The 27633-nt window shown below is 38.1% G+C and overlaps 1 protein-coding gene across 1 annotated transcript; it reads left to right on the forward strand.

Annotated features, from left to right (window-relative positions):
• The first annotated feature begins 4778 nt into the window (after positions 1-4778).
• Positions 4779-6497, forward strand: LOC109257354 (olfactory receptor 8B12-like). The gene is made up of 2 exons (XM_019433382.2): positions 4779-4836; positions 5532-6497. Exon 2 carries the CDS (start codon positions 5565-5567, stop codon positions 6495-6497), a length of 933 nt encoding a protein of 310 aa, XP_019288927.2. The 5' UTR covers positions 4779-4836; positions 5532-5564.
• The last annotated feature ends 21136 nt before the right edge of the window (positions 6498-27633 follow it).

Raw genomic sequence — 27633 nt, forward strand, 5'->3', positions numbered from 1 at the left:
CAATGAATGGGTCAACCAAGAAACTGAAAAGGAAATAAAAAAACACATGAAGAAAAAGGAAAATGAAAACACAACATTCCAAAATCTTTGGGATGTAGCAAAAGTGGTTCTAAGAGGGGCATCTATAGTAATATAGGCCTACCCAAGGCACAAGAAAAATCTCAAATACACAACCCAACTTAGACCTAAAGGAGTTAGGAAAAGAGGAACAAAGCCCAAAGCTAGGAGAAGGAAGGAAATAATAAACATTAGAGTAGAAATAAATTACCACTACAGACCAAAAACAACAACAACAACAACAACAACAACAACAACAACAACAAAACCAGAAAAGATAAATGAAACCAGGAGCAGGTTCTTTGAAAAGATCAACAAAAAATTGATAACTCTTTAACCAGATTCATCAAGAAAGAGAAAGAGGACACAAATAAAATCAGAAATGAGGGAAAAGAAAAAACAACTGATGCCACAGACATACAAAAGACTATAAGAGGTAATTATGAAAAGGTATACGCCAACAAGTGGGACAACTTAGAAGAAAATTTCTAGAAACATACAACCTTCCAAAACTGAATCAGGAGGAAATAGAAAATTTGAACAGGCTGATTAGTAGCAATAAAATTGAATCAGTAATCAAAACCTTCCAACAAATAAAAGTGCAGGGCCAGATGGCTCCACAGGTGAATTCTACCAAACATTCAATTAAGAATTAATACCTATTCTTCTTAAACTATGCCAAAAAAGTAGAAGACTAAAGAAGACTTCCAAATTGAGTCTATGAGGTCAGCATTACCCTGATACCAAACCCAGACAGAGATACTACAGAAAGAAGAAGAAGAAGAAGAAGAAGAAGAAGAAGAAGAAGAAGAAGAACAAGAACAAGAAGGAGGAGGAGGAGGAGGAGGAGGAGGAGGAGGAGGAGGACGAGGAGGAGGGAAGGGGAAAGGGAAGGGGAAGGAGAAGGAGAAGAAAACTACAGGTAAGTATCTCTGATGAACATGGATCCAAAAATCCTAAACAAAATATTAGCAAACCAAATCCAACAGTACATTAAAAAACCACTCACCACAATCAAATGGGATTTATTTCAGGGATGCAAGGGGTGGTCCAATATTTGTAAATCAAACAATGTGGTACATCACATCAACAAAAGAAAGGATAAAAACAATATGATTATTTCATCTATTATTTTAAAAAGTCAATTCTCCACAAAATACTAGCAAATTGAATCCAACAGTACATTAAAAGAATTATTTACCACGATCAAGTGGGATTTATTTATTCCTGGGCTGCAGCAGTGCTACAATATTCACCAATCAACATGATACACCACATTAATAAAAGAAAGGATAAGAACCATATGATACACTCAATAGATCAGAAAAGGCATTTGACAAAATACAGCATCCATTCTCCATAAAAGAGCTCAACAAGGTAGGGATAGATGGAACGTACCTCAACATCATAAAGGCCATATACTAAAGACCCATACCTAATACCATCCTCAATGGAGAAAAACTGAGAGGTTTTCCTCTATGTTCAGGAAGAAGACAGGGATGTCCACTCTCACCATTACTATTTGACATAGAACTGGAAGTCTTAGCCTCAGCAATCAGAGAACAAAAAGAAATAAAAGGCATCCAAATCAGCAATGAGGAAGTTAAACTTTCACTATTTGCAGACGACGTGAAACGCTATGTAAAAAACCTGAAAGACTTCACCGTGCTAGAACTAATACATGAATCCAGCAAAGTCTCAGGATGTAAAATTAATGTACAGTAATCTGTTGCATTTCTACACACTGATAATGAAGCAGCAGGAAGAGAAATCAAGGAATCAATCCCATTTAATGTTGCACCCAAACCCATAAGATTCCTAGGAATAAGCCTAACCAAAGAGGTAAAAGATCTGTATTCTGAAAACTATAGAACACTTATGAAAGAAATTGAAGAGGACACAAAGAAATGGAGAAAAAGGAAACATTCCTATGCTCATGGATTGGAAGAATAAACATTGTTAAAACGTGTATACTACCCAAAGCAATCTACACATTCAATGCAATCACTATCAAAACAACATCAGCATTTTTCACAGAGCTAGAACAAATAATTCTAAAATTTGTGTGCAATCACAAAATACCTTAAATAGCCAAAGCAATCCTGAAAAAGAAAAGCAAAGTTGGAGGCATCAAGATTCCAGACTTCAAGCTATGTTACAAAGCTGTAGTCATTAAGAGAGTATGGTACTGGCACAAAAACACACACATAGATCAATAGAACAGAGTAGAAAACCCAGAAATGGACCCACAACTATATGGTCAACTCATCTTCGACAAACCAGGAGAGAATATCCAATGGAAAAAAAAGACAAGTCTTTTCAACAAATGGTGTTGGGTCATATTTTCTTGCTTCTTTGTATTTCTAGTGATTTTTTTTTTGTTTTATTATGCTGGAATTATGAATATATTCTAGAGACAGGGGATTATGTTACTCTTCTCTATAGATTGTTGCCTTTTGTTCTGGGATGCAGTTCCTAGTAGATCACCCTGATCCTGCTGAGACTTGGATTTAGCCTTTTTTATGATAGGTCTAGTTCAGCTTTGCCCTTAACCTGATGGCCTAGTCCTTATTCTTAGGGTATGGATTTCAGAGCTGTCATCTTAACGTCTGCTTTGTTCATCAAAGCGTCTCCACTCTCACTAGGCCAGAATCCTAACAGCTCCCCAGTGCTGTGGATCCTCTGTGACATCTCTTCAGGTCCTAGTCTTCCAAGAGCTGCTGTGTCCTAGACATATAGAGTCTTGCCATGAACATACAAAATTTAGAATTCAGCTAAGAACTCAAGGGAGTCCTCTATGCATATGCCTGAGGGTCCTTTTCTTTGGCTTTTTCCTCTTCATGTCTTGCCCCACAGATTCCAGCTGTCCTAGCATCCCTGAACACTGATCTTTATTCCACTAGTAGAGGCTGCTGCTGTTCGCTTGGGCTCCATTTCACTAGGTTTGATTTGGAAACTGCCCTTAGAGAGAAAGGGTGAAAATGGTAGTTCATTTTCTTGCCTTTTAAGAATTTCCTCCCTGAGCTGTCTGCTTCTCAAAGCTTTCAAATAGATGCTTTATATATTTTTTCCAGTCATATACTTGTTTATGGTTAGAGGGTGGTAGTGTGATATTAGCTACTACTTTACATCTAAAATCTGAAGTCTGATAGCTTACTTTTAAAGGACTTGTTTTCTGCATTCCAGCCCAGCAGGAGGTCATATAGACCCCAAGGACCAGGAGAGACTGGAAACCTGGAGACTTAAATTAGATCTGTGACCTTGGGCAAATGGCTTTACTTCTCGGGATCTCCTTAGTGTCACTGTATATAAGATGGGGGTAAATATTGGCTTTGTCCATCCATAAATTGCTGATTTGTAATAACCTGGAAAGATTAAAAAATATAATTACTATACTCATACCCATACAGATTCTGATTCAGAAGGTCTGGGTGGCGAGCCCAGAATTTCTTTCTAATAAACACCCCAGGTAATTGTGGTGTTCATCCACATTTGGGAAATACTGAATTGATAATTTCCCAAGTGTCTTCAGGTCTAAAATCCTGTTAGTGTGTATGCTTGCTATTAAAGAATGGTACCTAGAGCTCTGAGAGATCAAGTCAAATGGTAGACAACTTTTGTCAAGGTAGAAGCTTGTGTGGAGAGTAGAAGACAGAAAAAGACAAAAGCAAACTAAAGAGGAAGAACAAATTTGCATGTTTGCCTATGTTGAGAATCTTAGCCTGTAGGATTCAATTTGAGAGCACCAAGAAGCTAGAAAGCCAATAGCGCTTCAAGAAAAGTGGGTGGAAGGCAGGGATAGTCAAAGGCACTTTTGACCAGTTAGTAACTTAGGAAAAGGCTGTTCTTGGCAGAGGTTAGGAGCATTTACCTGATAGAAATTATTTTGTTACAATTAATCTTATATTCCATGGGAAGACAGAGTAAGGGGATCAGAGAAATCTACCTTCCTGTTTGAGCTAGACATACTGCAATTCATTCCTAGAATGAATCAGAATATGAAGAAATGACTGAATGTTCTACCCTAATTTATGATAGCCTTTTGTGTTAATCTTTCCAAATTCTAAGCACTTCTTTTTATTAAAGTCGTAGCATATTTACTTGTTTCTTTCCAAGAGTTTGCCAGATCCAAGAAAATGAGGACCTTAGCTTCATGGATTTCAGTAGCTCTCGTCAGGAGGAAGTTTAGGCTAGTGGTTACAAAATAGGTGCCTGGATTCCGTATTTGTATTGGATATTGGCAGCCAGAAGTCAGTAGAAGGGTTCAGTGTCAGGTATATTACTGGGCATTCAAAAATAGTAATGATGATAACTTTTTTCCACAATGAATTTTCTTTTAATAGTACTGGATAAATGTCTGTTGAAATAATTGTCTCTAAAAGCCAAATCAACCAATATTAAGGGTATAAATAAACACTTCTTATTCCTTTGGGAAAATAATCTCTGAGGAAATGGTTTTGAGGGAGTCTTTGTCTTAATAATTGGGCCACTGAGATCTGTAATCCGAATAAAACTTATTTCCTGTTATTCTCTGGTCTGGAAAAGGCGCATCTCCTTCCTTATAGTTATAGCTTCCAAATTAACAATTGGAAATCATGTTCTTCAGTGTAGAAATGGCTACAAGATAAATTAGGGTTTCTGATCCTTTAGATCAGATTGGAAGGGGAGGGCTCTTAGCTCAACCTACCATTTTCTATTCATTATGGTAATTTTCTATCACAGGACAATTGTGGACAAGAAACAGTAGAGTATAGCATTACAGCTCTAAACTGAAGGAAGGTGAGTGACTTCCTAACCCTGTCAGTCATGTAACATAGTGGTTATGAGGGTACACCTGAGAGTCAGACTGCTAAAGTCCACCTTCTGGCCGAACCCCAGTATTTTGAGGACTTTGTTGTCTCATCTGCAAAATAGGGATAATAATATTGTCATACAGCTCTTAGTGTCTAGCACCTCATAGGAACCACTTAAGTAGGTGCTAACTTTAAAAAATTATCATGAAACCTAAACCCACTTGAGCTAGGAGAGATTGTAAAAATGTGGCCTCACCTTCTTGATTTGACAGCAGTGACCCAGTGGTGGGGGTTCGAGGGGTCGCAGTGTCTTTTGACAGGACTCTCTTCAGGGAAGAGGCCCAGGGTTTAGCAAAGGAAGCACAGGCAGGAGATAGAAGGACATAGAAAATGGACTAACTTAAAGATCTAAAAGACATCTGTCTTATTTTTTAATGAATTGGGATATGAATAAATTACTGTTTTCTCTCTGGAGGCAAAGTTTAGACTCTAACTGTTCTCTCTGGAAGATAAAGTCACTTGGGCTGTAGGACAGATCCATAACAAACAGTAAAAGCCTTCCTACCATCTGTCTTAACGTTCAAATCTCTCTGTGGATTCCGTTCTTCAGAATGGGGGATGGATCCTGGGTGAGTGGTGGTATTTCTTTCTGTCTAACTGGTTCTCTTTCCTTTTCTCCAGATTGTCCTTGCTCCACTCATCTCCAAGAGGAAAATGGCAGCTAAGAACTCTTCTGTGACAGAGTTTATCCTTACAGGTTTAACACACCAGCTGGAACTCCATATCCCTCTCTTCTTCCTGTTTCTAGGTTTCTACCTGGTCACTGTGCTGGGAAACCTGGCCTTGATAGCCCTGATTTGGTTGAATTCTTGCCTACACACCCCCATGTACTTTTTCCTCCTCAACCTCTCCTTAATAGATTTCTGCTACTCCACTACCATCACCCCCAAAATGCTGAAGAGTTTTGTCTCAAAGAAGAACATCATCTTGCATGCAGAGTGTATGACTCAACTCTTTTTCTTCTGCTTCTTTGTCATTTCTGAGTCCTTCCTCCTGTCAGTGATGGCATATGACCGCTATGTGGCCATCTGTAAACCATTGGTGTACATGGTCACCATGTCTCCTCAGGTCTGTCTATTCCTTTTGTTGGGTGTCTACGTGATGGGGCTTTCAGGGGCTATGGTCCATATGGGAAGCATAGCAAGTCTGACCTTCTGTGCTGACAACCTTCTCAATCATTTCATGTGTGACATCCTTCCTCTCCTCAAGCTGTCCTGCAACAGCACTTATGTAAATGAACTGGTGGTCTTCATCCTTGTGGCCATTGACATTGGAATGCCCATTATCACCATCTTCATCTCTTATGCTCTGATTCTGTCCAGCATTCTGCACATTCACTCCACTGAGGGCAGGTCCAAAGCTTTCAGTACATGTAGCTCTCATATAATTGTGGTTTCTCTTTTCTTTGGTTCCGGGGCTTTCATGTATCTCAAACCACCTTCTATTTTGCCCCTTGACCAAGGGAAAGTGTCCTCTCTGTTCTATACCATTGTGGTGCCCATGTTAAACCCACTGATCTACAGTTTGAGGAACAAGGATGTCAAAGTTTCCCTGAGGAAAACCTTGGAAAGAAAAATATCTTCTTGAAAAAGTAGCATTTGAAGAAGATACAATGCTTTGTTTATTGGTGTGTGTGTTTTCCAAGAAAGATCCAAGTTCTAGTTTTTTCTCTTCTGTAAAAAAGAGAATTTTAAGTCTTTACGTTTCATGGATGTTTACTACATATCTATTTTCTGTATCCCGTGACCCATGTCGACTATTCCACGATTCTTTTATGCATTTTTCTACAATCACAAATCATTTAATCTGAAATGGGGCTTATAAACCATTTTTTCTGAGCTTATTTAACAGACATTGGAGACTTAGACATTTTATATATGTTTTCCAAGGCCATACAACTAAGTGGTTCCCATAAGTGGGACTGGAATCCAGGCTCTTGAATTCTAATCTACTTTGTTTTCCTTTCCTTTCTGCCATTTTTTTTTCTTTATTGCCTGTCTTACAGATTTCATTTTGAAAGTATGATATTTTAGCATAGTATAAACTGATTCTATATAGTAATTTAATGTCACTTCTCAATAAATAATGTTTTAGAAATAACTTGTTGATATTCCATATTTTCCTTTTTTAAAAGTTATTATTTTAATTCCACTTAATTAACACACAGTGTTATATTAGTTTCCAGTGTACAATATAGTCATTCAACAGTTCATACATCACCCTGTGTTCATTATGGCAAGTGTACTCCTTAACCCCCATCACCTATTTAACTCATCCCCCCCCCCTCCCCCCCCCCCCCCCCCCCCCGGGTAACCATCACTTTGTTCTCTACAGTTAAGAGTCTGTCTCTTGCCTTGTCACTCTTTCTCTTATTTTTCCCCTTTGCTTGTTTGTTTTGTTTCTTAAATTCCACATATGAGTGAAATCATATGGTATTTGTCTTTTTCTGACTGACTTATTTCACTTAGCATTATATTCTCTAGCTCCATCATTGTCATGGCAAATGGCAACATTTCATTCTTTTTATGGCTAAATAGTATTCCCTTGTGTGTGTGTGTGTGTGTGTGTGTGTGTGTGTGTGTGTATACCACATCTTCTTTATCCATTCATCAATTGATGGACACTTGGCCTAATGCAAACAATGCTGCTATAAACACTTAGGATACATGTATCCCTTTGAATTAGTGTTCTTGTATTCTTTGGATAAATACCTAGTAGTGCAATTGCTGTATCATAAGGTAGTTCTATTTTTGACTTTTTGAGGGACCTCAAACAGCCATACTGTTTCCCAGAGTGGCTGCACCAGTTTGCATTTCCACCAATAGCCTAAGAGTGTTCCCCTTTCTCTGCATCCTTGCCAACACCTGTTGTTTGTTGTGTTGTTGATTTTAACCATCCTGAAAGGTGTGAGGTGATATCTCACTGTATTTTTTAAAGTTTATTTTGAAAGAGAAAGAGAGAGGATACAGAGGGGCAGAGGGGGAGGGGCAGAGAGAAAATCCCAAGCAGGTTCTGCACTCTCAGTGCAGTGTCCGATGTGGTGTTCAATCTCACAAGATCATGACCTGAGCCAAAATCAAGAGTCAGACACTCAAGCGACTGAGCCACTCAGGCACCGCTCTCATTGCATTTCCCTAATGAGAAGTGATGATGAGCATTTTTGTGTCTGCTGGCCATCTGTATGTCCTCTTTGGAGAACTGTCTGTTCATGTCTTCTGTCCATTTTGTAGTTGAATTATTTGTTTTTTGGGTGTTGAATTTGATAAATTATTTATGTAGAGAGAGAGATAAAGTGTGAGCAGGGGAAGGCCAGTGAGAGAGAATTCCAAGCAGGCTCTGTGCTGTCAACACAGCCAGAAGTGGGGATCGATCTCATGAACCGTGAGATCATGACCTGAGCTGAAATCAAGAGTCAGACTTAACCAACTGAGCCACCCAGATGCCTCTCTTTATATATTTTGGTTACGACTCCATTATTAGATGTCATTTGCAAGTGTCTTCTCCCATTTCATAGGTTGCCTTTTAGTTTTGCTGGTTGTTTCCTTTCCTGTGCAGAAGCTCTTTATTTTGATGTAGTCCCAATAGTTTATTTTTGCTTTTGTTTCCCTTGCCTCAGGAGACATATCTAAAAAGAAGTTGCTACTGTCAATGTCAAAGAAGTTACTGTCTGTGTTCTCTTCTAGGATTTTGGTGGTTTTAGATCTCACATTTAGTTCTTTCATACATTTTGAATTCTTTCTCTCTCTCTCTCTTTTTATGGTGTAAGAAAGTGGTCTAGTTTCATTCTTTTGAATGTTGCCATCCAGATCTTACTGCGAGCATTTCCCTTCCTCCAGAAAGGTTAATTTTATTTTCAGCCTCGAGAAGACAAGGACACCGTCACATCAAGAACAGCAATTTTTTTTAACTTTTTATTCATTATTGAAAGACAGAGAGAACCAGAACATGAGAAGGGGAGGGGCAGAGGGAGAGGGAGATACAGAATCTGAAGCAGGCTCCAGGCTCTGAGCTATCAGCACAGAGCCCAATGCAGGGCTTGAACTCAAAAACTGCGAGATCATGACCTGAGCTGAAGTCGGAGGCTTGACCAACTGAGCCACCCAGGCGCCCCAAGAACAGCTATTTTTTTATTTTATTTTATTTTATTTTATTTTATTTTATTTTATTTTATATTTTATTTATTTTATTTTATTATTTTATTTTATTATTTTATTTTATTATTTTATTTATTTTATTATTTTTAATATATGAAATTTATTGTCAAATTGGTTTCCATACAACACCCAGTGCTCATCGCAAAAGATGCCCTCTTCAATGCCCATCATCTACCCTTCCCTCCCTCCCACCCCCCCCATCAACCCTCAGTTTGTTCTCAGTTTTTAAGAGTCTCTTATGCTTTGGCTCTCTCCCACTCTAACTTCATTTTTTTTTCCTTCTCCTCCCCCATGGGTTTATGTTAAGTTTCTCAGGATCCACATAAGAATGAAAACATATGGTATCTGTCTTTCTCTGTATGGCTTATTTCACTTAGCATCACACTCTCCAGTTCCACCCACATTGCTACAAAGGGCCATATTTCATTCTTTCTCATTGCCATGTAGTACTCCATTGTGTATATAAACCACAATTTCTTTACCCATTCATCAGTTGATGGAAATTTAGGCTTTTTCCACAATTTGGCTATTATTGAGAGTGCAAGAACAGCAATTTTAAAAACAATGGCATGTTGTGAAGAGGGAGCCAAGATGGCGGAACAGCATGGAAGTTTTTTGTGTGTCTCGCATCAATGAAATACAGCCAGACCAACACTAAACCATCTTGCACACCTAGAAAACTCATCCGAAGATTAGTACAACAATCTGCACAACCTGAACCACAGAATTCAGCAGAAAGAGGAAAAAAATCATTTTTATTTTCAATTTTTATTAAAATATTTTTAATTTTTTTACTATATTTTTTACTTTTGTGTAAATTTTTTTCAAATTCTATTTTACTTCCATCATTTTATTTTAGTCTATTTCAGTGAATGTTGCCATCCAGTTTTCCCCATATCATTGGTTGAAAAGACTGTCTTATTCTCATTGGATATTCGTTACTACTTTGCCAATGATGAATTGACCTTATAATTGTGGGTTTATTTCTGGATTTTCTATCCTGTTCCATTGACATATATGTCTACTTTTGTGCCAGTACCATACTGTTTTGTTTACTATAGTTTTGTAATATAACTTGAAGTCCAGAATTGTGATGCCTCCAGGTTCACTTTTCTTTTTCAATATTGCTTTGGCTATTCAGGATCTTTTGTGGTTCCATACATATTTTAAGATTGTTTCTTTTAGTTCTGTGAAAAATGCTGTTTGAATTTTGATGGAGATTGCATTAAAGGTGTAGATTGCTGTGGGTAATATAGACATTTTAACAATATTTGTTCCTCAATCCATGAGTATGGAATGTCTTTCCATTTCTTTGTGTTGTCTTGGATTTCTTTCACAAGTGTTCTATAGTTTTCAGAGTACAGATCTTTTACCTCTTTGGTTAGACTTATTCCTAGGTATCTTGTGTTTTTTGGTGCACTTATAAATGGGGTCAATTCCTTGATTTCTCTTTCTGCTGCTTGGTTATTGGTGTATAGAAATGCAACAGATTTCATTACTTTGATGTTGTATCATGCGACTGTACTGAATTTATCAGTGCTAGCAGTCTTCTTTGGAGGAGGCTTAGGTGTTTTCTACATACTGTATTATGTCATCTGCAAATAGTGGAAGTTTTACTTTTTCCTTAACAATTTGGAGTCCTTTTATTTCTTTTTGTTGTCTGATTGCTGTGGCTAGGCCTTTCAGTAGTAAGTTGAATAAAAATGGTGTCAGTGGACATCTCTGTTTTGTTTCTGACTTTAGGAGTAAAGATTTCAGTTTTCCTCCATTAAAGATGATATTAGCTGTGGGCCATTTACATAGATGGCCTTTATTATGTTGAGGTATGTTCATACACCATAAACCCATTTGGTTGAAGGTTTTGTCAGGAATGGATGTTGAACTTTGTCAAATGTTTTTTTGTTTTTTTGCATCTACTATAATGATCTTATGGTTCTTACTCTTTCTCTTTTGATGTGATGTATCACACTGATTGATTTGTGAATAGTAAACCACCTTTGCAACATAGGGATAAATCCCACTTGATCATGGTGAATTTTTTAAAATGTATGATTGAATTTGGTTTGCTATTATTTTATTGAGAGTTTTTGCATCTATGTTTATCAGGGATATTGGCCTGTAACTCTCTTTTTTAGTGGTATCTTTATCTGTTGTTGGTATGAGAGTATGTTGGCCTCATTGAATCAGGAATTTGGAAGTTTCCCTTACTCTCCTATTTTTTGGAATAGTTTAACAAAATAGGTATTAACTATTCTTTATTTTTTATTTTTTTATTATTTTTTATTTTATTTTATTTTTTTAATATGAAATTTATTGTCAAATTGGTTTCCATACATCACCCAGTGGTCATCCCAACAGGTGCCCTCCTCAATACCCATCACCCACCCTCCCCACCCTCATACCCCCACCAACCCTAAGATTGTTCTCAGTTTTTAAAAGTTTCTTATGCTTTGGCTCTCTCCCTCTCTAACTTTTTTTTCTCCTTCCCCTCACCCATGGTCTTCTGTTAAGTTTCTCAGGATCCACATAAGAGTGAAAACATATGGTATCTCTCTTTCTCTGTATGACTTATTTCACTTAGCATCACACTCTCCAGTTCCATCCACGTTGCTACAAAAGGCCATATTTCATTCTTTCTCATTGCCATGTAGTACTCCATTGTGTATATAAACCACAATTTCTTTATCCATTCATCAGTTGATGGACATGTAGGCTCTTTCCATAATTTGGCTATTGTCGAGAGTGCTGCTATAAACATTGGGGTAAAAGTGCCCCTATGCACCAGCACTCCTGTATCCCTTGGGTAAATTCCTAGCAGTGCTATTGCTGGGTCATAGAGTAGATCTAGTTTTAATTTTTTGAGGAACCTCCACACTGTTTTCCAGAGCGGCTGCACCAGTTGGCATTCCCACCAACAGTGCAAGGGGTTCCTGTTTCTCCACATCCTTGCCAGCATCTATAGTCTCCTGATTTGTTCATTTGAGCCACTCTGACTGGCGTGAGGTGGTATCTGAGTGTGGCTTTGATTTGTATTTCCCTGAGGAGGAGCAACGTTGAGCAACTCTTCATGTGCCTGTTGGCCATCTGGATGTCTTCTTTAGAGAAGTGTCTATTCATGTTTTCTGCCCATTTCTTCACTGGATTACTTGTTTTTGGGGTGTGGAGTTTGGTGACTTCTTTATAGATTTTGGATAGTAGCCCTTTGTCCGATATGCCAAATATCTTTTCCCATTCTGTTGGTTGCCTTTTAGTTTTGTTGATTGTTTCCTTTGCTGTGCAGAAGCTTTTTGTCTTCATGAGATCCCAATAGTTCATTTTTGCTTTTAATTCCCTTGCCTTTGGAGATGTGTCAAGTAAGAAACTGCTGTGGCTGAGGTCAGAGAGGTTTTTCCCTGCTTTCTCCTCTAGGGTTTTGATGTTTTCCTGTCTCATATTCAGGTCCTTTATCCATTTTGAGTTTATTTTTGTGAATGGTGTAAGAAAGTGGTCTAGTTTCATTCTTCTGCATGTTGCTGTCCAGTTCTCCCAGCACCAGTTGTTAAAGAGACTGTCTTTTTTTCCATTGGATATTCTTTCCTGCTTTATCAAAGATTAGTTGGCCATACTTTTGTGGTCTAATTCTGGAGTCTCTATTCTATTCCATGGGTCCATGTGTCTGTTTTTGTGCCAATACCATGCTGTCTGTAGAGGCTAAAGTCTGGGATTGTGATGCCTCCCGCTTTGGTCGTCTTCTTCAATATTACTTTGGCTATTTGGGGTCTTTTGTGGTTCCATACAAATTTTAGGATTGCTTGTTCTAGCTTTGAGAAGAATCCTGGTGCAATTTTGATTGGGATTGCATTGAATGTGTAGATAGCTTTGGGTAGTATTGACATTTTAACAATATTTATTCTTCCAATCCATGAGCATGGTATGTTTTTCCATTTCTTTATATCTTCATCAATTTCCTTCATAAGCTTTCTATAGTTTTCAGCACACAGATCTTTTACATCTTTGGTTAGGTTTATTCCTAGGTATTTTATGCTTCTTGGTGCAGTTGTCAATGGGATCAGTTTCTTTATTTGTCTTTCTGTTTCTCCATTATTAGTGTATAAGAATGCAACTGATTTCTGTACATTGATTTATATCCTGCAACTTTGCTGAATTCATGTGTCAGTTCTAGCAGACTTTTGGTGGAGTCTTTCAGGTTTTCCATGTATAATATCATGTCATCTGCAGAAAGTGAAAGTTTGACTTCATCTTTGCCGATTCTGATGCCTTTGATTTCCTTTTGTTGTCTGATTGCTGATGTTAGCACTTCCAACATGCTGTTAAACAACAGCGGTGAGAATGGACATCCCTTTCGTGTTCCTGATCTCAGGGAGAAAGCTCTCAGTTTTTCCCCATTGAGGATGATGTTAGCTGTGGGCTTTTCATAAATGGCTCTTATGATCTTTAAGTATGTTCCTTCTATCCCGACTTTCTTGAGGGTTTTTATTAAGAATGGATGCTGAATTTTGTCAAATGCTTTTTCTGCATCGATTGACAGGATCATATGGTTCTTTCTTTTCTTTTATTAATGTGATGTATCACATTGATTGATTTGCAAATGTTGAACCAGCCCTGCAGCCCAGGAATGAATCCCACTTGATCATAACGAATAATTCTTTTTATATGCTGTTGAATCTGATTTGCTAGTATCTTATTGAGAATTTTTGCATCCATATTCATCAGGGATATTGGCCTGCAGTTCTCGTTTTTTGCTGTGTCTCTGTCTGGTTTAGGAATCAAAGTAATGCTGGCTTCATAGAATGAGTCTGGAAGTTTTCCTTCCCTTTCTATATTTTGGAACAGCTTGAGAAGGATAGGTATTATCTCTGCTCTAAATATCTGGTAGAATTCCTCAGGGAAGCCATCTGGTCCTGGACTCTTATTTGTTGGGAGATTTTTGATAACTGATTCAATTTCTTTTCTGGTTATGGGTCTGTTCAAGTTTTCTATTTCTTCCTGTTTGAGTTTTGGAAGTGTGTGGGTGCTTAGGAATTTGTCCATTTCTTCCAGGTTGTCCAGTTTTTTGGCATATAATTTTAGGTAGTATTCCCTGATAATTGCTTGTATTTCTGAGGGATTGGTTGTAATAATTCCATTTTTTTTTCATTGTCCAAATTTTAGTTTATTTCAGGAGAGGTACATATTTCAAGAGGTCTCTGATATAATTTGAGGGCAGAATCCATCTAGAATTTTACTTTTTTGCCTTAATGTTTTATAGTCCTCAACATCAAAATTTATAGTGACTCTCCTTTGTGAAATCACCTTTATATAGGTCATTCTCCTAGAAACAACCATTTTCTTTCGTTTCATCACCCTCTTTGAATATTTATATAAAATGAAATAAAGTACATTGTTTCTGTAATAAGCACAATGAGCTTGATTAAACTCTACTGACTCTCAGAAAGGAAGTTGTCATCCATCACCTCACAGCATCCAGCCTGGTAAGGAAACAGTATGCCCCGGGGATCAGCCATCGGGAATGTTGAGATATCAGCATTCCAGGTGGTCTGCTAGGTGGAGGTGAGATAAGAGAACTTTTCCTCTGTGGGCTTTAGGGGTTGTCTTGTCTACATTCATCTCGCTTTGGAGTTAAGACCATTGTATTCCAGTGAGGTGATAATAATTCCATTTTCATTCATGATTTTATCTATTTGTGTCATCCCCCTTTTCTTTTTGAGAAGCCTGGCTAGAGGTTTATCAATTTTGTTTATTTTTTCAAAAAACCAACTCTTGGTTTCATTGATCTGCCCTACAGTTTTGGGTTTTTTTTAGATTCTATATTGTTTATTTCCGCTCTGATCTTTATTATTTCTCTTCTTCTGCTGGGTTTGGGGTGTCTTTACTGTTTTGCTTCTATTTCCTTTAGGTGTGCTGTTAGATTTTGTATTTGGGATTTTTCTTGTTTCTTGAGATAGGCCTGGATCGCAATGTATTTTCCTCTCAGGACTGCCTTTGCTGCATCCCAAAGCGTTTGGAGTGTTGTATTTTCATTTTCATTTGTTTCCATATATTTTTTAATTTCTTCTCTAATACCTGGTTGACCCACTCATTCTTTAGTAGGATGTTTTTAACCTCCATGTTTTTGGAGATTTTCCAGACTTTTTCCTGTGGTTGATTTCAAGTTTCATAGCATTGTGGTCTGAAAGTGTGCATGGTGTGATCTCAATTCTTGTATACTTATGAAATTGTATACAATTCTTGTATAGTGTTTTGTGACCCAGTATGTGATCTATCTTGGAGAATGTTCCATGTGCACTCGAGAATAAAGTATATTCTGTTGCTTTGCGATGCAGAGTTCTAAATATATCTGTCAAGTCTATCCGATCCAATGTATCATTCAGGGCCCTTGTTTCTTTATTGATCCTGTGTCTAGATTATCTATCCATTGTTGTAAGTGGAGTATTAAAGTCCCCTGCAATTACCACATTCTTATCAATAAAGTTGCTTATGTTTGTTATTAATTGTTTTATATATTTGGGGTCCAATATTCAGTGCATAGATATTTATAATTGTTAGCTCTTCCTGATGGATAGACCCTGTAATTATTATATAATGCCCTTCTTCATCTCTTGTTACAGCCTTTGATTTAAAGTCCAGTTTGTCTGATATAAGTAGGGCAACTCCAGCTTTCTTTTGACTTCCTGTAGCATGATAGATAGTTCTCCATCCCCTCACTTTCAATCTGAAGGTGTCCTCAGGTCTAAAATGAATCTCTTGTAGACTGCAAATAGATGGGTCTTGTTTTTTTTTTTTTTATCCATTCTTATACCCTATGTCTTTTGTTTGGAGCATTTAGTCCATTTACATTCAGTGTTATTATAGAAAGATATGGGGTTAGAGTCATTGTGATGTCCGTAGGTTTCATGCTTGTAGTGATGTCTCTGGTATTTTGTGGTTCTTGCAACATTTCACTTACAGAGTCCCCCCTTAGGATCCTTGTAGGGCTGGTTTAGTGGTGATGAATTCCTTCAGTTTTTGTTTGTTTGGGAAGACCTTTATCTCTCCTTCTATTCTGACTGACAGACTTGCTGGATAAAGGATTCTCGGCTGCATATTTTTTCTGTTCATCACATTGAAGATTTCCTCCCATTCCTTTCTGGCCTGCCAAATTTCAGTAGATAGGTCTGTCACAAGTCTTACTGGTCTTCCTTTATATGTTAGAGAGTGTTTATCCCTAGCTGCTTTCAGAATTTTCTCTTTATCCTTGTATTTTGCCAGTTTCACTATGATATGTTGTGCAGAAGATCGATTCAAGTTATGTCTGAAGGGAGTTCTCTGTGCCTCTTGGATTTCAATGCCTTTTTCCTCCCCCAGATCAGGGAAGTTCTCAGCTATGATTTGTTCAAGTACACCTTCAGCCCCTTTCTCTCTCTTTTCCTCTTCTGGAATTCCTATTATATGGATATTGTTCCGTTTGATTGCATCACTTAGTTTTCTAATTCTCCCCTCATACTCCCGGCTTTTTTTTATCTCCCTTTTTCTCAGCTTCCTCTTTTTCCATAATTTTATCTTCTAATTCACCTATTCTCTCCTGCCTCTTCAATCTGAGCTGTGCTCGCCTCTATTTTATTTCGTACCTCATTTATAGCATTTTTTTAAGGTCCTCATGACTATTTCTTAGTCCCTTGATCTGTGTAGCAATAGATTCTCTGCTGTCCCCTATACTTTTTTCAAGCTCAGTGATTAATTTTATGACTATTATTCTAAATTCTTGTTCAGTTATATTGCTTAAATCGTTTTTGATTAATTTGTTAGCTGTCGCTATTTCCTGGAGTTTCCCTTGAGGAGAATTCTTCCGTTTCATCATTTTGGGTAGTCCCTGCGGTAGCTCCCAACTGCAGGGCACTTCTCCTGTACTGTCCTGAGTAACTTGTGTTGGTGGGCAGGGCTGCAGTCAGACCCTATGTCTGCCCCTAGCCCACCGCTAGGGCCACAGTCAGACTGGTGTGAACCTTATCTTCTCCTCTCCCAGGGGCAGAACTCACTGTGGAGTGGTGTTGCCCCTGTCTGGGCTACTTGCACACTGCCAGGCTTGTGGTGCTGCTTTGATGGGATCTGGCATATTAGCTGGGGTGGATTTGCAAGGTGCACAGGGCAGGAGGGCTGGGCTTAGCTCACTTTGCCATAGGTGGCCCCTGTGGGAGGGGTTCTGCAGCACCGGGAGGGAGGCAGACCCATCGGAGGGATAGATCCACAGAAGCACAGCATTGGGTGTTTGCACGGTGCAAGCAAGTTCGGTGAGAGGAACTGGTTCCCTTTGGAATTTTGGCTGGGGGATGGGAGAGGAAATGGTGCTTGCCAGTGGCTTTGTTCCCCGCTGAGCTGAGCTCTGTCTTCTGGAGTTCAACAACTCTCCCTCCCAGTGTCCTCTTGCCCTCCCCACTCTCCGAGAGGAGAGCTGTTGACTTATAACATTCCAGATGTTAAGTCCCACTGGCTGTCAGAACTCACACAGTCCAGCCCCTCCGCTTTTGCAAGCCAGACTCAGGGGCCCTGCCTTGCCAGGCGGACCGTCCCTCCACTGCCCTGGCTCCCTCCCACCAGTAGCGTGCACTGCCTCTCCCCCTTTCCTACCCTCTTCCGTGGGCCTCTTGTTTACGCTTGGTTCCAGAGAGTCTATTCTGCTAGTCTTCTGGCAGTTTTCTGGGTTATTTAGGCAGATGTGGGTGAAATCTAAGCGATCAGCAGGACGTGGTGAGCCCAGCGTCCTCCTACGCCGCCTTAACTCTTCTTTAAATGTTTGGTAGAATTCTCCTGTGAAGCCATCTGGTCCTGGACTTGTTTTTTGGGAGGTTTTTGATTATTGATTCAATTTCTTTGCTGGTTATGGGTCAGTTCAAATTTTCCAATTCCTATTGTTTGAGCTTTGGTAGATACATTTCTAGGAATTTATCCATGTTTTCTAGCTTGTCCAATCTGTTAGCATGCAGTTTTTCATTACATTCTCTTATGATGGTTTGCATTTCTCGTGTTACCTCTCCCCTCTAGTTTGTGGTTTTATTTACTTGAATCCTTTCTCTTTTTTTCTTGATAAGCCTGGCTAGAGGTTTATCAATTGTTTATCAATTTTGTTGATCTTTTCAAAGAAACAGCTCCTGGTTTCATTGATCTGTTCTATTATATTTTTTAGTATCTGTGTCATTTATTTCTGCTCTATTCTTTATTATTTCCTTCTTTCTGCTGGTTTTAGGTTTTGTTTCCTTTTTTTTTTTTTTTTACCTCCTTTAGGTGCAAGGTTAGGTTGTTTATTTGAGCTTTTTCTTGCTTCCCAGAAGTTTTGAACCATCGTGTTCTCATTTTTACTTGTTTCTATGTACTTTTTAATTTCTTCTTAGATTTCCTGGTTGAACCATTCATTGTTTAGTAGCTTGTTATTTAACCTTCATGTATTTGTGGTCTTTCTAGGTTTCTTCTTCTGGCGAACTTCTAGTTTCATAGTGTTGTTGTCAGAAAAGGTGCATGATACAATTTCAATCTTCTTGAATTGTTGAAGCTTGTTTTGTGGACTAATATGTGATCTACTCTGGAGAATGTCCCATGTTCACTTGAACAGAATGTGTATTCTGCTGTTTTAGGATGGAATGTTTTGAATATATGTGTTAAATCCATCTGGTCCAGTGTGTCATGCAAAGGCATTGCTTCCTTGTTTGATGTCTGTTTAGTTGATCTGTCCACTGATGCAAGTATGGTGTTAAAGTCCCCTATTGTTATTGTATTATTATCAGTTAGTTCCTTTATGATTATTACTAACCATTTTATGTATTTAGGTACTCCTGTGTTGGGTACATGAATATTTACAATTGTTATATATTTTGTTAGATTGTTCCCCGTATTATTATTATTATTATTATTATTATGTAGTGTCCTTCTTTGTTTCTTGCTACAGTCTTTGTTTTCAAGTCTGTTTTGCCCAATATATTGCTACTCTAGCTTTCTTTTGACATCTATTTGCCTGATAAATGTTTCTCCATCCTCTGACTTTCAATCTGCAGGTGTCTTTAGGTTTAAAATGTGTCTTTTGTAGACAGCATATAGATGAGTCTTGTTTTTTTTTTTCTTTTTTTAATCCATTCTCTTACCCTACATTTTTTGATTGGAGCATTTAGTCCATTTACATTCAAAGTAATTATTGATAGATATGTATTTGTTGCCATATTATTCATTGTTTTATGGTTGTCTCTGAACATTTTCTCTGATACTTTATTGTCTTTAATATTACTTTTTTTTAAGAGCTTAGGCGGTTAAAAACTTACTGAACTTGGTACATAAAACAACTTATAGAGATAGCAGTCTATTTTCCACTGATAGCAATATAACGTTAATTGCATACAGAAACTCTACCATTTTATTCTTCCCCTTTTATATTCTGATGTCATAATTTACCTTTTTATATATTGTGTATCCATTAACAAATTATTGTAGGTATAGCTATTTTAATCCTTTTGTACTTTATACTGTAATTAAGTGGTTAAGATACCACCAGATTATAGTACTCTGAATTTGATTACAGCTTACCTTTACAAATACCTCGTATATTTTCATGTTATCAATTTGTGTCCTTTCATAAGCTTGAAAAACTTTTAATATTTCTTGAAGGTACATTGGGTGGTGATTAACTCCCTCAGCTCATAAGTGTGGCCCAATTCAGGACCCATACTTCTGTAACTGCCTTTATCAAGCTACAAAACTCTGGGATACTACCCATCTACTGTATCCATCCCAGAGCTCCTATGCCCCAGAATCAGCTGAAATTATTTAAACTAGCCAACCCTAAACCTGCTTTCTCTGCCTTGCCCATTCCTTCTTGTAGAAAATAGAAAATCTTTTGTCTAATTTCCCCCAGTCTTTCTGCTTCATGACCAATCCTGGTGCTTTCCTGTGTGGCCCCAATGGTATGTGGCATGCTCCCTTCTCTTGGGAATGATGAATATAAAACACTGCCTTTTTTTTTTAAAAGACAGTTTTCTTTAGAGCAGTTTTAGGCTCACAGCAAATTGAGCAGAAGTACAGAGATTTCCCACATGTCTCTTACCTTCCCACATGTACAGCCTCTCCCATTAACAGCATTCTCCATTAGAGTTGTACATTTGATATAATTGATGAACATACAGTTATACATCATCATCACCCGAAGTCCATAGGTTACAAGAGAGTTGTCATTTGATGGGTTTGGACAAATGTATAATGACATGTATCTGTTATATGTATAACCATTATAGTGTCACACAGAATAGTTTCTCTGCCCTAAAAATCCTGTGTTTCACTTGTCAATCCCTCTCTCCACCAGAGGCTCTGACAACCATTAATCTCTCTACTGTATGTATAGTTTTGCCTTTTCCAGGTTGTCATAGAGTTGGCTTCTTTTACTTAGTATTATGCATTTAAGTTTCTTCCAAGTCTTTTTTTTAAAGTTTATTTATTTGAAAAAAATTTTTAAATGTTTACTTATTTTTGAGAGAGAGAGAGAGAGAGAGAGAGAGAGAGCAATCAGGGGAGGGCAGAGAGAGAGAGAGACACAGAATCTGAAGCAGGCTCCAGGCTCTGGGTTGTGTGCACAGAGTCCAAATGCAGCTTGAACTAATGAGCCATGAGATCATGACCTGAGCTGAAGTCTGATGCTTAACCGACTGAGCCACCCAGGAGCCCCTAAAGTTTATTTAATTTTGAGAGGAGAGAGAGAGACAGAGAGACAGAGAATGAGCGGGTGAGGGGAAGATAGTGAGACAGAGGATCCACGCTGGCAGTAAAGAGCCCGATGCAGGGCTTGAACTCACGAACTGTGAGATCATGACCTGAGCTAGTCAGACGCTTAACTGACTGAGCCACCCAGGTGCCCCATGTTCCATGTCTTTTCATGATTTGATAGCTCATTACTTTTTAGCACTGAAATATGCCACTGTCTGGATGTACCACAGCGTATTCATCCATTCACAAACTGAAGGACATCTTGGTTGCCTCTAAGTTTTGGCAATTATGAATACAGCTGCAATGAACATCCATCTGTAGGTTTTTCAGCTCCTTTGGTTAAGCACCAAGGAGCACAATCGCTGGATTGTATGGTAAACGTATGTTTAGTTTTGTGAGAAACTGCTAAACTTCTTCCAAAGTGTCTACACCATTTTCCGTTCCCACTAGCAATGAATAAGAGTTCCTTTTACTCTACATCTACCCCACCATGTGCTATTGTCAGTGTTCTTGATTTACGTCACTCTAATAGGTATGTAGTAGTATCTCATTGTTTTGATTTGTGTTTCCCTGATGACATATGATGTGGGGCATCTTTTCATATGCTTATTTGCCATCCCTATATCTTCTTTGGTGAGGTGTCTGTTCAGGTCTTCGGCCCATTTTTAAATAAGGTAGTTCTTTTTCTTACTGTGTAGCTTTAAGAGTTTGTGTTTGGATAACAGTCCTTTATCAGATTTGTCTTTTAAAATATTTTCTCACAAGTTATCTTTTCAAAGTCAGCCATTCCCTGACCTGTTGGCTTTGCCATACCTAAATATTAATAAAACCTCCATTTAAAACGCCATCCTTTACCCTCACTGTCCAAGATCACATTTGGGCTTGTCTACCTCTCAAAGGTTAGACTGAGAAAGAAAAGCCAGATCGTCTCCTTTTCCCCATGTATATCCCTCTTCTTACAGGCTGTTTTTCAGGATCCATTTATCCCTGTGGTGATTCGCACTGGCAAGTCTTTCACTCTCAGAAGAACCCAGTGGAGCGTCTCCTTGTTTTTGCAGTAAATGAAAACATCAGAGTTTGGATGAAAGTCAGTCTGATTACAGAGCCTATATGGTTTTCACTGCATGCTGCTGCTGCAAGATTTGTATTTCTCTGACAGTCAATTTTCATTTTAACCTGGACCTCATCTAGATTTGTGACCACAAATTTCTAGTCATTGTTATAATTTAACGTTAAAGAGAACATGATTTTTTGAGTCAGTTTAAATATGTGTGTGCATCACTTTCCTACCTGCTACTAACCATGCAGGTTTGGTCAAAGTATGTTCATCTTTGTAAACTTCTGTGTATTTATTTGCACAATGCAAACAATACCTGCCTCATATGCCTTTACAAATATAATTTGCATAATACATTGCAATCTTGAAACATAGAGCTAGGCTACAAGATTATTGTTATTTCTCCTTTTCATTTTTGCCTCGATTATATAAGAAAATTATCTCATGTGCCATGGTACTGATTTTTTATTTTACCCATATTAAGTACAGAAAAGAACCCATTTCATGAATTTCTCAATCCCTCAAGGCCAAAGTAAGGAATATTATTAACAACTGAGATAACTGAGGCTCAATTAGATATTAAGGTATTAAGTAGGTTTCAATTTATAATAAATGTGGAAAAATTTCTTTAAAGCTTAACTGATTCCTTTCACCATTCTGTTTAGATATTGAAATTTTGCAATTCTTCTTCCCCTAATCAACCCGTCAGAAGAAAAGGGGTTGACTTTAGAGAGTTTGAACCAGAGAAATCTGGAGTGGGGCCAACAAGACCTTCAGGATAGGGTGGGCATGGCTCTGTACTGAAAAAAGGAGGATGACGTTTAGGACTATGTACTCAATGGTGGGATCTACAGACTGTTTCTATTGCTGGAGTCTAAGAATGTTTCCAGCCAGCCTTATTATGGACGTCCAACTTGACTCCCTGAGATTAGGGGACTGTTGGGCTCTTGTCTGATGAAATGAACCTAAGAATAATGAATTATGAATCCTGTTGAATGGCTGGCACCAAATAAAGTGGCCCACACAGTTTGCCCTTTCTCTAAAGTGAAGTCCACTAGTTGACAAGTCTGGTCCGATGATTGTTCAGTCCACTTGTTACTGTTTCTTAAATACATGAGGACAACTAAAGATCACTTGCTACTTGAGGGTTGATTGTATATACAAAAAAAAAAAAACAAAAAAAAAAAACAGAGAAAAAATCATTGGGAAACAGGCTGTTATGTGGCAGTTGCCCTCTCAGTTTGTTCAGTGAAGTAGCCTATGTCAGCTCTAATGGAGAAGCCAAAGAGGTGCCATGTTTGTAGCCATACTCATGGTAATTACAGTGGGCAAGGAGTTCCTACAGGAAACAGCCTTCTGGGCATGGGATTTGGAGAAACAGCTGCTGAGACAGGAATATAGTGTTCAGGTAGTCATGAATTAGAACAGAGAGTAGGAAAAGCTTGAGAAGCATTTATCTTGAAGTCTTTAGAAGCCATTTCTTTATCTCTTTATCTACTTTCCTGAGTTTTTCATCTGTCCTTCTCTCACAAATCTGCTTTCACGGTTGGAAACTGCTGGGCCATAATTGTACAGAGCATGACAGGAGCTAGCACTTTGCTGTTTGCCCTAGGTCAGCTAAATGTTCCAGTTCTGTTTCCTGGTCTAAAAGCTCCTTACTGGGGCATTTGGGTGGTTCAGTCAGTTAAGCATCTGATTCTTGATTTCGGCTCAGGTCATGATCTCATGTTGATGGGAATGCGCCCCACTTGTGCTCTCGCTGATAACATGGATCCTGCTCGGGATTCTCTCTCTCTCTCTGTCCCCTTTCCTGCACTCGTGTTTGTGCTCTCTCTCAAATTTAACAACTAAACATTAAGGGAAAAACTCCTTCCTCTCAAAGGTTCCCCTGGACTCCCAGGCAGACTAACAGTGGGCTGTCTCTGCTGCCCTTGCATTTTGGCATCAGTGAGTGTGTATGGCCTCCTTTCTAGGACAGCTGACACTTATAGACGGTTTTCTGCCTGAATTTCTGAAACAGAGATGGTCCAGAGGAATTATGTTGCAGGAAGGGAGTGGGTCTTGAAGGAGAGCTTCTGATTTTCCACTGTCATCGTCCAGAAAGGGACAGAGAAGCAAAACTTCTCCCCATTTGTGGTTGAAGAAAGAGGCAGTGGGTAGATTAAGAATCATCCTTGGGAAGTGTAGTAACAAACAGGACAGACAGGGAAGAGAATAAAAAAATCTCAATTTCCACATGACCCATGTTCTTTTTAACATGGGTTGTGTAATTTCTAAGTTACAATCTAAAATATCTATCTTAAATATAAAAAATATAGATAAATGATATCTATCTATCTATCATCATCCTCATCTATCATCAATTTATGTTTATTTATGTTTGTGTGGCTTGGGTTTCTTGAGAGAAACAAAGGGAGGTGGATAGGGAATAGAAATGCCCATTATCCAGCATCCATTTATGACACAGGCATTGTTATGCATTTCACCTAGGCGACACAATCAATATCTCTGGATGTGGGAGTAAAGAGGCCATGAAAGCAAAAAATAGACAAATGGGACTATGTCAAACTTGCAAATTGTTTGAATCAAAGGACACAATCAATAGAGCCAAAAAACAAACTATAGAATGGGAGAAAATATTTGCAAATTAGATACCTGACAAACAGGTAGTGTCTCAGAATATATGCAGAATGCCTACAACTCAACAACAATAAAAACAAATAACCTGGTTAAAAAATGGGCAAAAGACTTTTCTGTGGACTGAATGTTTGTGTGTCCCCCAAAATCATATGTTAAAACCTAATCCAGTGTGATTATCTTTGGAGGTGGAGCTTTGGGGGAGTGATTAGGTCATGAGGAAACTCTCATAAATGGGATTACTGCTCTTAGAGACTCCAGAGACCCCAGAGAGCTCCTTTGCCCCTTCCACTATGTGAGGTTATAGTGAGATGTTGGCTATCTGTAAACAAGGAAGCAGGCTCCCACCAGACACCAAATCTCCTAGTGCTTTCATCTTGGATTTTCCAGCCTCCAGTATTGTAAGAAATAAATTTCTGTTGTTTATAAGACACCCAATCCGTGGTATTGTGTGATAGGCGCTCAAATGGACTAAGAAAGATTTGAATAGATATTTCTCCAAAGATGATATATGTGGCCTGCAAGCAAATGAAAAGATGCTCAATATCACTAATTATCAGAAATGCAAGTCAAAACCATGATGAACTATCACCTCATACCCATTAGGATGGCAACTATGAAAGAAAACAGAAAACAAGTGTTGGTAAGGATATTGAAAATGGCAACCGTTGTGCATTATTGGTGAGTTAGTAAAATGGTGAGACTGCTATGGAAAATAGTATGGAGGTTCTTCAAAAAATTAAAAATAGAGCTACCATATGAGCTAGCAATCCCCTTTGGGATTTCTATTCTAAAAGAGTTGAAAGTAGGATCTTAAAGAGATATTTGCAGCACTAATTCACTATAGCCAAGAAATGGACGCAAGCCAAATGTCCATTGACAATGCATGAGGAAACAAAATGTGGTATGTACATACATAGGAATATTATTCCTCCCTAAAAAGCAAAGATATACTATCACATGCTACAAAATGGATGAACCTTGAGGATATTATGCTAAGTGAAAGAAGTCCATTGCAAAAAGACAAATAATGTATGATTCCACTTAAATAAAAATCTAAAGTAGTCAAATTCATAGAAACATAAAGCAAAATCATAGTTACCAGGGGTTCCAAGGAAGAAGAAAAGTGGAATTGTTATTTAATGGATATAGAGTTTCAGATCTGCAAGTTGAAAAAGTCCAGAAATCTGTTTCACAATGCAAATATACTTAACACTCCTGAAATAGTTGAACACTTAAAAACAGTTAAGATGGTAAATTTTTTGTTACATGCTTTTTGCCACAATAAAAAGTAAACAAAGAATAGCCCTAATAAAGTGTTAAATAAAACACGTTTCTACCTCTTACCTTGACAAACTTACCTTTCATAACACTGGAAGGCCAGATTCAAGTTTAGAATCCTGAGAATCTATAAGGTTCCATGCCAAAAGGTGGTAGCACAGGGAGGGCCACCCTGGTTTCCCAGGTGCCTGCCCATGGACCACAGCTTACCCCCTCTCCCTCTCATTCTCACTTACTTTACAATGTGAGGCACCTACACATGCGCAGGTATAAACACCTATAGTTCACATGCCCAATGGTCATTCACATCCCTTGCATACAGCTCCTGCCTGACCACCCCTGGAAGTGAACATACCAACAGTGTGGTCTGCTGTTGGAAGGATGGACCCAGGTTCTGGAAGTTGAGGAAACTTGCTCCAGGCCAAAGTCTATGTGTGATCTTTCAAGCCTGACCATAGGCAATTATTAGGCTTTTCTTGGCAGACCTCACGGGGGAAAGCGCTAGCTGGCACCAGCTTCCTGTGGAGAAATGGAAATACCCAACTCCAGCCCACTCTGGACAACCTATGAACTCAATGAAATATTTAAGGAAAAATTATACCAAATCTCTACAATTTATTTTATAAGATAGCGGCATTTTGTGAGGCCATCATTACTCCAATACTAAAACCAGACAAAGACTGTGCAAGAAAACAAAACAAAACAGTACTACAGACCAATATCTCTCATGAACATAGAGACAAAAAAGTTTCAATGAAATATTAACCATAGAATCCAACAATATATGTAAAGAATTATACACTATGACTAGGTGGGATTTATCCCAGTTATGCAAGGATGTCAACGTTCAAAAGTCAGTTAAAGTATTTCATCCATAAGCAGACTGAAGAATAAGAATCACTTGATCCTATCAACAGGTGCAGAAAAAGCACTTGACAAGATCCAACACCCATTCCCAAAAAATAAACAAAAAAACCGCTCAGTAAACTGAGAGTAGATTTATTCTCTATTCCCCTAGAAAAAAAACTTCCTGTACTTGAAAAAGAACATGTACACAAAACCCACAGGTATTATCATACTTGATGGTAAGAAAGTCAAATCTCTGTTACTAAGATAAGAAACAAGGCAAGGATGTCCCCGTTATGAGTGCTTTTCAGGGTAGTAATGGTAGTCCTAGCTAATGCAGTAAAACATAAAAAAAAGTTATGCAGTTTGAGAAGGAAGAAACAAAAGTGTCTTTAATCATAGATGACATAATTGCCTACACAGAAAATCTGAAAGAATCAACCAAAAAACTCCTGGAACTAAGTAATTATGGCAAGGTGGAAGGATATAAGGTTAACATTTAAAAGTTAATTGCTTTCTTCTATATGAGCATAGACCAAGTAGAATTTGAGATGAAAAACACAATGATATTTACTTTTGCACTTCTAAAAGTGAGATCTATACGAGGAATATACAAAACTCTGATTAAATTAATCAAAGCAGAACTAAATAAATGAAGAGATAATCCATGTTCATGGACAAGAAGACTCAATATTGTCAAGATTTCTGTTTTTCTGGACTTGATCTACAGATTCAATGCAATCCCAATCAAAATTGCAGCAGGTTATTTTGTGCAAACAATATTATTTTACTGATAAACTAATTCTAAAATTTATATGGAGAGGCAAAAGACCTACTCAGAACAGAGGAAGTAGGCCTGACTTGAAAGTTGAGAACTGATCATGTTGTGACTTAGTATAAAGCTATAGTAATTAATACAGTATGATCCTGGCAGAAAAATAGACAAATCAATGGAACACAATAGAGATCCCAGAAATAAACCCAGATAATTGTAGTCAACTGATCTTTGATAAAGTGGTAAACCCCCCCCCCC

Source organism: Panthera pardus, unplaced genomic scaffold (assembly GCF_024362965.1).
Source record: "Panthera pardus isolate Hobbes unplaced genomic scaffold, ASM2436296v1 HiC_scaffold_12, whole genome shotgun sequence".
Classification (NCBI taxonomy): domain Eukaryota; kingdom Metazoa; phylum Chordata; class Mammalia; order Carnivora; family Felidae; genus Panthera; species Panthera pardus.

Excerpts from the sequence above, each read along its gene's own strand:
- LOC109257354 (XM_019433382.2), top strand. The coding sequence starts at position 5,565 with ATGGCAGCTAAGAACTCTTCTGTGACAGAGTTTATCCTTACAGGTTTA.